Below are 12,182 nucleotides of genomic sequence, written 5' to 3' on the forward strand. Positions count from 1 at the left end.
CGCTCCCACCCCGTGACCTCACGCCTTTCCCTCTCTCTCCCATCCCGTGAGCTCCCTGCACCACACCCTGTGATCTTTGCCACGCACTCCCTTGCCCTTTCTGATGCACACTTGCTATCTCTGTTGTACCCGATGACCTGTCTGCTGCAGGTGGTCCTGGCTCCAAACCCAGTGCTCCTACCCCGTCCTGCTTTGTGACTCCAGCAGCCTTCTCCTGCTCCCTGCCAGCCATTTCATTTGCCTGACATCATCCAAGAGCCAGATGTCTGCAGGATGGATAATCCACTGTAAAATTGTATCATTGTTATTGTAATCAGTAACTTCAGTTTTAATTAATTTTTCAAATGACAAATTTCACTGAGACAGTTGGGACATTATTGTTTAGCTCAAGTAGACTATTCCTTTAATGGTGAGTGACAATATAAAAAGCCTTAAGATCTTTTGGGGCAGCACAGTAGCCTAGCGGTTAGCATATCACATTTACAGCACAAGTGACCCAGGTTCAATTCTACTGCTGTCTGTAAGTCTACCTGTGACCACGTGCATTTCCTCCCACATTCCAAAGATGTACAGGTTGATCAATTGGGCGGTGTGGACACTTTGGGCCAGGTGGGCCCCTTACCCTGCCGTATCTCAAAGTGAACATAGAACATCACAGCACAGTACAAGCTTTATAGGAAATTATAGACCAGTTAGCCTGACCTCAGTGGTTAGGAAGATGTTAGATTCACTTGTTAAGGATGAGGTGATGGAGTACTTGGTGACACAGAACAAGATAGTACAAAGTCAGCATGGTTTCTTTCAAGGAAAATTCTGCCTGACGAACCTTTTGGAATTCTTTGAGGAGATTACAAGTAAGGTAGATAAAGGGGATGTAGTGGATATTGTATATTTGGACTTTCAGAAGGCCTTTGACAAGGTGCCACACATGAGGCTGCTTACCAAGTTATTACAAGAAAGTTATAGAGCATTGGCTGATTGGTAGGAGACAGTGAGTAGGAATAAAAGGATCCTTTTCTGGTTGGCTGCCAGTGACTAGTGGAGTTCCACAGGGGTCAGTGTTGGGACCACTTCTTTTTATGCTGTATATAAATGATTTAGATGGTACAATTATGGTATAGTTATGGTATATTAATGGTATAGATGGCTTTGTTGCCAAGTTTGCAGAGTATTATGATTAAAGCGGATGAGCTTAGAGCGTGGATCAGCACTTGAATCTATGATGTGGTGGTCATTACAGAGACTTGGATGGTGCAGGGGCAGGAATGGCTACTTCAAGTGCCAGGCTTTAAATGTTTCAGAAAGGACAGGGAGGGAGGCAAAGAGGTGGGGGCATGGCACTGTTGATTGGAGATAGTGTCACGGCTGCAGAAAAGGAGGAAGTCATGGAGAGGTTGTCTATGGAATCTCTGTGGGTGGAAGTTAGGAATAGGAAGGGGTCATTAACTCTACTGGGTGTTTTTTATAGACCACCCAATAATAATAGGGACATCGAGGAGCAGATAAGGAGACAGATTCTGGAAAGGAGTAATAATATCAGAGTTGTCGTGGTGGGAGATTTTAATTTCCCAAATATTGATTGGCATCTCCCTAGAGTGAGGAGTTTAGATGGGGTTTGTTCGGTATGTTCAGGGAGGTTCCTTGACACAATATGTAGATAAGCCAACAAGAGGAGAGGCTGTACTTGATCTGGTATTAGGAAATGAACCTGGTCAGGTGTCAGGTCTAATAGTGCTAGAGCATTTTGGAGATAGTGATCACAATTCTATCTCCTTTACCATAGCGTTGGAGAGGGATAAAAATAGACAAGTTAGACAAGGCTTTGTCAAAGGCAAGTCATGCCTTACAAGCCTGATTGAATTTTTTGAGGATGTGACTAAATACATTGATGAAGGTAGAGCGGTAGATGTAGTGTATATGGATTTCAGCAAAGCATTTGATAAGGTACCCCATGCAAGGCTTATTGAGAAAGTAAGGAGGCATGGGATTCAAAGGGACATTGCTTTGTGGATCCAGAACTGGCTTGGGTCATATTCTGCATGGAGGTCAGTGACCAGTGGTGTGCCTCAGGGATCTGTTCTGGGACCCCTTCTCTTTGTGATTTCTATAAATGACCTGCATGAGGAAGTGGAAGGATGGGTTAGTAAGTTTGTTGATGACACAAAGATTGGGGGTGTTGTGGATAGTGTTTACAGTGGGACATTGATGGGATGCAAAACTGGGCTGAGAAGTGGCAGATGGAGTTCAACCCAGATAAATTTGAGGTGGTTCCTTTTGGTAGGTCAAATATGATGGCATAATGAGGCATTAATGGCAAGACTCTTGGCAGTGCGGAGGATCAGAGGGATCTTGGGGTCCGACTCCATAGGACATTCAAAGTAGCTGCGCAGGTTGACTCTGTGGTTAAGTTGGAGTACTGTGCTCAATTCTGGTCTTCTCACTACAGGATGGATGTGGAAACCATAGAAAGGGTGCAGAGGAGATTTACAAGGATGTTGCCTGGATTGGGAATCATGCCTTATGAGAATAGGTTGAGTGAACTCGGCCTTTTTTCCTTGGAGTGAGGGAGAATGAGAGGTGACCTGATAAAGGTGTATAAGATGATGATAGGCATTGATCATGTGGATAGTTAGAGGCTTTTTCCCAGGGCTGAAATGGCTAGCACGAGAGGGCATGGTTTTAAGGTGCTTGGAAGTAGGTACAGAGGGGATGTCAGGGGTGAGTTTTTTACGCAGAGAGTGGTGAGTGCGTGGAATGGGCTGCTGGAAGCGGTGGTGGAGGCGGAAACGATAGGGTCTTTTAAGAGTCTCCTGGATGGGTACATGGAGCTTAGAAAAATTGAGGGTTATGGGTAAGCCTAGGTAGTTCTAAGGCAAGGACATGTTCGGCACAGCTTTGTGGGCCGAAGGTCCTGTACTGTGCTGTAGGTTTTCTAGGTTTCTATGATATGAAGATTGGTAGTGTTGGGGATACAGGTAGGATGCGGAAGGACTTAGACAGATTAGGAGAATGGACAAGAAAGTGGCAAATGAAATACAATGTTGGAAAATGTAAGGTCATGCACTTTGGTTGTAGAAATAAATGTGCAGACTATTTTCTAAACGGGTAGAAAATCCAAAAATCTGGGATGCAAAAGGACTTGGGAGTCCTTGTGCAGAACACCCTAAAGGTTAACTTGCAGGTCGAGGTGGTGGTGAGGAATGCAAATGCCATGTTAGCATGCATTTCAAGAGGTCTAGAATACAAGAGTAAGGATGTGATGCTGAGGCTTTAGAAGGCCTCACCTTGAATATTGTGAAGAGCTTTGGGCACCTCATCTTAGAAAAGATGTACTGGCATTGGAGAAGGTCCAGAGGAGGTTCACAGGGATGATTTCAGGAATGAAAGGGTTATCATGTGAGGAACGTTTGATGGCTCTGGGTCTGTACTCACGGGAATTCAGAAGGATGAGGGGTAATCTCATTGAAATCTTTCGAATGTTGAAAGGCATAGACAGACTGGATGTGGAAAGGATGTTTCCCATGGTGGGAGAGTCTAGGACAAGAGGGCATAGCCTCAGTATACAGAGGCGCCCTTTCAAAACAGAGACGCAGAGTAATTTCTTTTGCCAAAGGGTGGTGAATTTGTGGAATTTGTTGCCACATGCATCTGTGGAGACCAGGTCGTATTTAAGGCAGTGATTGGACATGGCATCAAAGGTTATGGGGAGAAGGCCGAGAACTGGGGTTGAGAAGAAGAAAAAAAGGATCAGCCATGATTGAATGGTAGAGCAGACTCGATAGGCCAGATGGCCTAATTCTGCTCCTATGTTTTATGGTCTTATGGTCTTTTCAGCTCATGATATTGTGCTGACCTTTTAACCTACTCTAAGATCAATCCAACCCTTCCCTCCTAAATAACTCTCCAGTTTTCTATCATCTATGTGTCTAAGAATTTTGTAAATGTCCCTAATGTTTCTGCCTCTACCACCACTGACAATGCATTCTCGGTACTCACCACTGTTGGTGTAAAGAACTAACCTCTAACATAGATAGAAATACATACATACATACAATCAGGCAACTAATCCAGCCATCAGTCAAAGCTCGAAAAATCATCCAGTAAATGCAGAAAGAGGAAACCACTTTATTGCTATGTTGAATACAAGTAAAACCAATAGAAAGATGAATTTTAGCTTGAAGAGTTTCCATGTCGTTGGTCCTGCAGTGATAATGGTAATAGTGACAGTTCATTGTATCAAATACTCACCCCAGCGACCCTACCTGCCAGCTCCAATTTCTACAATGACTTAGCACTGACACCTCAGCAAAACAAAGCTGTACTGCAATTGAGACTGTTTGTAAATGCAGGAGTGGGTTTACATCAGGGAACACAGCATTGTCAAGTTGTCGTCTGCAATTTGGGTAGAAAAATTTCAGATGTATTATTGCAATTGTATTTTTAATTAAAATCGAATAGCAGGGACTTGAATCCAATGGAGCTTCGTCAAGGAATTTTATTTTTAATTTAATTTTATTTTATTTAGAGATGCAGAGTGGAATACGCCCTTCTGGCACAACGAGTTGTGTCACCCAGCAACCCCGATTTACCCTTAGCCTAATCATGGGACAATTTACAATGACCAGCTAACCTACCAACGGGGATGTCTTTGGACTGTGGGAGGAAACCGGGGCATCCAGGGGAAATCCTCGCGGCCATGGGGAGAACGTGCAAGCTCCTCAGAGACAGCACTCAACTGAACTCCAAACTCCGACGTCCCGAGTTGTAATAGCTTTGTGCTAACCGCTAATGAAAATTTAGTATGAAAGGTTCTATGGCTGTATCAGTGAATACGGGAAAAGATTCTAGGCACTTTCATTGAAGAATGTCTTATAGCCACTGAAGAGTAGTCACGGTTGTAATGAAGGAGGCACGGTAGGAAACCTTTACACAGCAAGCTCCCACGAAGAGCAAAGTGTAAGTATGCTAATTGAAGGTAAATTATTTCCCTGATCTTTGAAGTACTTCCATGGTATGTTTCAAATATTTACATATAGCAACATAGGAGGCCATTCAACCCAACGTCCATGCTAATTGCGAGCAAACCATTCTGAATCCCAGTATCAGGCTATTACTTCTGACGAATTTTATGAAATTTGTTGCTTTGTATCAGCAGTGCAAAACATGAAACAGTAGAAAATACAATAAATAGTGGAAAAAGTCAGCAAAAATAGTGAGGTAGAATTCATGGGCTTATTGTCTGTTCAGAAATCTGATGGTGAAGATAAGAAAGAATTGTTGCTAAAACATTGAATGTGCAGCTTCTGGCTCCTGTATCCCCTGTGGATAGTAGCAATGAGAAGAGGGCATGTCCTGGGTGGTGGGCTTCCTTGATGAAGGATGCGGCATCAGCTTTTGAGTGTGTCCTCGATGCTGGGGGTGGGCTATTGCCCAGGATGGAGCTGGCTGAGTTTACAAGTTATTCCAATCCTGTGCACTGACCCCTCCACACCAGAACGTGATACAGCCAGTTGGAATGCTCTCCACATTACATCTGTAGGAATTTACTAGAGTCTTTGGCTCCTCAAACTCCTAATGAAATATAACTGATGGTGTACCCCCTCTGTGATTACATCAATATTATCCCTCTCAACTTACTTTCCTGTAGTTTAACTCTGTCCCACCTACCCATCAAACTTTGGATTCTTTTGACACTTACCGACCTTCGGGTCATTTCCAGTAGCCAATTAACCCAGCATCACCATCATGTGCCGTGTCGAATGATGTGGGTGATCGTGGTCTTCCATCTGTCCTTCATCTGAGAAGTAACGAGGGGTCTTTGCCCATGGAGATGACAACCCTCCTCCCTTCCCACCACGGCACCACCCTCACTCTTCCCCAAGCATGACCATGATTGTTCTTGGCAAATTTTTCTACAGAAGTGGTTTGCCATTGCTTTCTTCTGGACAGTGTCTTTACAAGATGGGTGACCCTGGACATTATCAATACTCTTCAGAGATCGTCTGCCTGGCGTCAGTGGTCACATAACCAGGACTTGTGATGTGTACCGGCTGTTCGTACGACCATCCGCCACCTGCTCCCATGGGTTCACATGACTCTGATCAGGGGCTAAGCAGGTGCTACACTTTGCCCAAGGGTGACCTGTAGACCAGTGGAGGGAAGGAGTGCCTTACGCCTCCTTTGGTAGAGTCGTATGTCCACGCCACCATCCATATTAACCTACCAGCATGTTGGATAAGGCCAGGACATCCGAAGGAAATGCACAAGGTCACATGCTCACCTTCTAGCCAGGATGAAATCTGAAACAGTGAGACTGCAGCACCAACCATGCAGCCTATCCAAAAGAAAGGACAGTATATCAGTTTACTGACTCATCCAAAACACACGTTACCTGCTCAAGTCTCAGGAACAGGAGTTGAACAATTGAGGGTAACTCCGAACCATGGGTTAAACTTTTGAAAATTAATTTGTGGTGGAGAGATTTTCCTTAAGCTGGGACTAACTTTGCACCACAGCTCACAAGATGCTGCAAATTTTGAACACACACAAAATGCTGGAGGAACTCAGCAAGTCAGTCCTGAAGAAGGGTCTTGGCCCAAAACATCAGCTGTTTATCCCCCTCCATAGATGCTGCCTGACTTCCTGAGTTCCTCCAGCATTTTGTGCTTATCTCACAAGAATGAAAACTTTTAACATATGAGAAGCCACTGGGCCTGTACTGAGCTGAGTTCAGAAGATGAAGGAAGATCTCATTGAAACCTACCAAATGCAGAGTGAGTATGGAGAGGACAAAACTACAGCTATGAGGATCCCAACAGCATCTGGTGACCCTGTGATCTCTGTCTCGGAGGCCAACATTAGAATATCTTTCAAGAGGTCAACCCTCACAGGGTGTCAGGCCCTGATGGTGTGTACCTGATCGGGCTCTGATCACCTGTGCCAACCTATGAGCAGGAGTGTTCAAGGGCATATTCAATCTCAGGTCTCACTGCTGCAGCCGGAAGTTCCCTCCTGCTTCGAAAGGACGACAATCATACCAGTGCCCAAGAAGAGCAGAATGAGTTGCCTCTACGACCTTTGCCCAATGGCACTCACATCTACTGTGAGAGATTGGTCATGGCTAGAATCAATTGCTGCTTGAGCAAGGATCTGGACCCTCTACAATTTGCCTATCGCCACAACAGGTCTACAGCCTGCATATCCGCTCCACGCTGATATCAACACTGGTGCACCTCAGGGATGTGAGCTTAGCACTGCTCTACTCTCTCTACACCCATGACAGTGTGGCTAGGCACAGCTGAAATGCCATCTATAAATTTGCTGATGACACATCTATTGGCAGAATTTTAGATGCTGATGGCAAGGAGTACAGAGCAAGATAGATCAGCTGGTGGAGTGGTGTCACAACGACAATCTTAGACTCAACATCCGTAAGACCAAAGAACTGATTGTGCACATCAGGAAGGGTAAGTCACTCTCCAGTCCTCATCGAGGGATGAGAAGTGGAAAGGATGAGCAGTTTCAAGTTCTTGGATGTCAACTTCTCTGAGGATCTCTCCTGAGCCCACCATATAGATGCAGTTACAAAGACAGCAGCTATATTTCACTGGGAGTTTGAGGAGACTTGGTTTGTCACCAAAGATACTCGGAAATTTCTACAGGTGTACCGTGGAGAGCATTTTAACTGGCGGCATCACTGTCGGGTAGGTCGGGGTTGGTGGGGAGGGGAACCACACTGCACAGGGTTGGAAAAAGCTGCAGAAAGTTATGAACTCAGCAGCCCCACCGTGGACACTAGTCTTCCCAGCATCAAAGGCACCCTCGAAAAGTGATACCTCAAAAAGCTATAATATACCTTTGTACTTCTTATTGTAATAATTCCCCACTCAGGATCAATAAAGTCCTTGTTATTATTGTAACTTACAGATTTTATTATTATTGTAAGGGGTTTCTTCTTTTATGTTACTGTGAAGGCTAACAAAATGGCTTCTTTGTTATGTTATAATTAAAATGGCTTTTCTGTAATAATTACTGCTGAGAAAGTTCTCTCTCTAGCAGCTTATTTGGGTTATAAAGAGAATTGTATTCATTTGCTAACCAATTGGGATAGATGTTATTCTTTCTTGTGTGTCTGTGAGCTATTGTTTCGCGGGGTTCTGACGCAGAAGGCGGATGGGGACAGAGTGAGGAGACGCGATGCTGTGACCCCGGGCGGCGGGACCGACCCTGAGCGGGAGTCCGAGGCCCAGGGTCTTCAGCGAGGAGAGGAGACGAAGACACACTTGTGTGGAGCGTCTGGTTGACCACCATGGTTGGTCCCAGGTGGCAGGTCCAGGGGGTCGGAGGGGATCGAATGGTGGAAAGAAGACTCCGTTAACTGAGCTCCAACTGTTGTGCACGAAGTGGTTGAACTCTGATAAGTTTGGTGCCTTTTATTTTTCTTTCATATTTTATCTCTATTAATTACATAGTTCCAGCAAGATCTATAAAGTGTAATAATTTAATTGCATATGGTGTACTGTCTGTTATTTGGCGGGGTGGGGTACATTACACAGCATCCACACAAACTTGATTACCCAGTATGGAGGGGCCGAAGGCTGCTCCCCCTAGACGGAAGCGAGTTGAGCGAGCCTGAGGCCTACCAGGGGGCTATATTATTGCCACGTACTGCTGCTTCAAAACAACAAATTTCTCAACATATGCAGATGTTATTAAACCTGATTCTGTATCTGATTCTGAGGATTCATTAGTAGGAGAGTCTAGGATCTGAGAGCATAACCACAGAATAAAGAGACATCCTTTAAGGTTGAGACGAGGACTTTCTTTAGCTGGAGGGTGGTGAATCTGTGCAGTTCATTGCCACAGACAGCTGTCTAGGCCAAGTCATCGAATGTGTTTAAGATAGATTCTTAAGACAGTTTCTTGATTATTAATGGAGGTAAGAGTTACAAGGAGGAGGAGAGAGAATTGGGGTTGGCAAAAAATGGTGGCAGAACAAACTCAGCAGAATGGCCTGACAGTGCTCTTGTATCTTATGGTATTATGTGGGCATTTTGTCCAGCATGGACGAGTTGGAGGCTCTGTTTCCGTCATGTCTCATTCTGTGATTCTGAGTGACATCTCCGCTGGATTACACTACTTACTTAAATGGTATGTCAAGATAACATGTCGCACATGTCACTTTGTTTTATACTTGGCAGGGGTCTCAGGTGGAGAGTCTGATGGCAATTAAACAAACATTGCAAGCAGATCTTGAAACATCAATAAAACGGATCGCGGACCTGCAGGCAGCCTTGGAGGAGGAGTCAAGTGATGAGAGTGACAATGAAGCTGCGAGGTAATTTCTTCACTCTGAAGTGAATACAAAATAGGCTGCAATGCATTTAGCCGCAGACGAGGTGAAACGTGCAGGCTAATAACTTGTGAAAGATTTTTCAATTCTGGACCCAAATAGAAAATTAGATTCCTATTTCCGGGAACATGGGGGTGGGAAGTTCTTGATGAATACCCAAAATCTTGTAACCTGATCTTCCAGACTAGCCCATGCACACTTGCATACATCTTAAGGAGTAGAATTCCACTGATCACAAAGTACTTGACTGGGTCTGATGCAAAACTGGGCGTTTTAGATAGATTACTTTCAGTAGCACAGTTGCACTCAAGTCTTGTGCTTCAATGAAAAATTATCAATAGCCATTTGAAATCTTACCATTTTTGGTGTGACAAGAGATATGTTAGTTCAGTAAATATAAATAAAGTTAATCTCAACTAAAGTGCAGTCATGGATCTAAAAATGGATCCAATTAGTGATGATTGTTGGTCTTGTGTGATTGTTGGTTAATGTGGCAAACTCAAGTGATAGAACCACTACCTGGGACACCAATCCATGACATTAGAACGTAACACCTAGAGCAGTACAGCTCAGGGACAGAACTATTTCAGCTAATAACACCTAATCTCATGCCCCTCTATTCCCTGCACTATTCACAGGCCTCACTAAGAGTCAGTTAAACATCTCTATCCTATTTGCCTTCATCATCACCCTGACAGCTTATTCCAGGCATCCACATACTACCTCCAAATTTGCCCCTTCTCTGCTTATCGCTGGTATGAGACACTTCACCCATGGGGAAACAGGGAGAGGTGGAACAAGTGAGATAATAACAACGCAGAATAAAGTGTAACAACTACAGATAAAATGCAGTGCAAATAATCAATAAAATTCAAGATCATAATGAGGTGGATTGTGAGGTCAAGAGCCTATCTTATTGTTTGAGGGAACTAGGGAGCTGTCATGGAGAGGTAGTTTTAACGTCATCCTGTCAGTCACTGGTGTTCCTCTCACTAAGCAGGGCAGGAATCAGAAACTGTAATGCCTATTCATAAGTCTGCACCTCTTCAGCCCACAGCAGTACCAGTTACTGAGACTGAAAGAAGAGGCAGGTTGAAGCATCGATTGAAGAACAAATTTACACCCCCTCCTATTTCTATAGTTGTTTTATTTTAGATATACAGCTCAGCAACCGGCCTGATGGCCCAATGAGCCTGCACTGCCCAATTACACCCTGGGACCTCCCCGACTAAACTGTACCTCGTTTGAATGTGGGAGGAAACTGAATTACCCAGAGGAAAGGCACATGGTCACGGGGAGAATATACAAACTCATTCCAGACAGTGGAGGCACTGAACCCAGGTCACTGGCGCTATAATAATGACCGCTACGCTACCATGCTGCGTTTCTTTTTAATGGTTGAACCTTGAGACTATTACTCAGTCATCCGTTTCTCCCTACGGGGTGGGGGGGGGGCGATCCATCCAAACATTATCCTCAGTTCATCCCATTCTCCATGGAGGGGTCAATCTCTTCAGTTCATCCCTTTCTCCATGGGGGGGATGATCAGTCCAAACATTATCCTCAGTTCATCCCTTTCTCCATGGGGGGGGGCAATCTGTCCAAACATTATCCCCAGTTCATCCCTTTCTCAATGGGGGGGGGTCAGACCAAACATTATCCTCAGTTCATCCCTTTCTCCATGGGGGGGGGGTCAGACCAAACATTATCCTCAGTTCATCCCTTTCTCCATGGGGGGGTCAATCTGTCCAAACATTATCCTCAGTTCACCTCTTTCTCCATGGGGGGGTCAGTCCAAACATTATCCTCAGTTCATCCCTTTCTCCATGGGGGGGTCAATCTGTCCAAACATTATCCTCAGTTCACCTCTTTCTCCATGCGGGGGGGTTCAGACCAAACATTATCCTCAGTTCATCCCTTTCTCCATGCGGGGGGGTCAATCTGTCCAAACATTATCCTCAGTTCATCCCTTTCTCCATGCAGGGGGGTCAATCTGTCCAAACATTATCCTCAGTTCACGAAATGCTGGTGAACGCAGCAGGTCAGGCAGCATCTCTAGGAAGAAGTAGAGTCGACGTTTCAGGCCGAGACCCTTCGTCAGGACTAAATGAAAGAAGAGATAGTAAGAGATTTGAAAGTGGGAGGAGGAGGAGGAGGGGGTGATCCAAAATGATAGGAGAAGACAGGAGGGGGGTGGGGGATGGAGCCAAGAGCTGGGTAGTTGATTGGCAAAAGGGATACCAGGCTGGAGACGGGAGAGGATCATGGGTTGGGAAGAAGGCGGGGGGAGCCCAGAGGATGGAAAGCAGGCAAGGAGTTATAGTGAGAGGGACAGAGGGAGAAAAAAAAGAGAGGGAAGAAAGGGGAAAAAATAATAAATAAATAGATAGCTAGATAGATAAATAAATAAGGGTTGGGGTAAGAAGGGGAGGAGGGGTATTAACGGAAGTTAGAGAAGTCGATGTTCATGCCATCAGGTTGGAGGCTACCCAGACAGAATATAAACTGTTGCTCCTCCAACCTGAGTGTGGCTTCATCTTTACAGTAGAGGAGGCCGTGGATAGATATATCAGAATGGGAATGGGATGTGGAGTTAAAATGTGTGGCCATTGGGAGATCCTGCTTTCTCTGGCGGACAGAGCGTAGGTGTCCAGCAAAGCGGTCTCCCAGTCTGCGTCGGGTCTCGCCAATATATAGAAGGCCACATTGGGAGCACCTGACACAGTATATCACCCCAGCCGACGCACAGGTGAAGTGTCGCCTCACTTGGAAGGACTGTCTGGGGCCCTGAATGGTGGTGAGGGAGGAAGTGTAAGGGCATGTGTAGCAC

General features: G+C 45.1%; 1 protein-coding gene across 6 annotated transcripts in view; it reads left to right on the forward strand.

Moving 5' to 3' along the window:
* LOC134338586 (unconventional myosin-XVIIIb-like) overlaps positions 1 to 12,182 on the forward strand; it is a 471,306-nt gene that overhangs the window by 432,106 nt on the left and 27,018 nt on the right. For all 6 annotated transcript variants that reach the window (XM_063034529.1, XM_063034531.1, XM_063034532.1 and 3 more), the window contains one exon: positions 9,201 to 9,337. In XM_063034529.1, coding sequence (XP_062890599.1) covers positions 9,201 to 9,337 — 137 coding nt within the window. The remainder of the gene's footprint in view (positions 1 to 9,200; positions 9,338 to 12,182) is intronic.

The sequence above is a fragment of the Mobula hypostoma genome, chromosome 27 (genome assembly GCF_963921235.1).
Source record: "Mobula hypostoma chromosome 27, sMobHyp1.1, whole genome shotgun sequence".
Lineage (NCBI taxonomy): Eukaryota > Metazoa > Chordata > Chondrichthyes > Myliobatiformes > Myliobatidae > Mobula > Mobula hypostoma.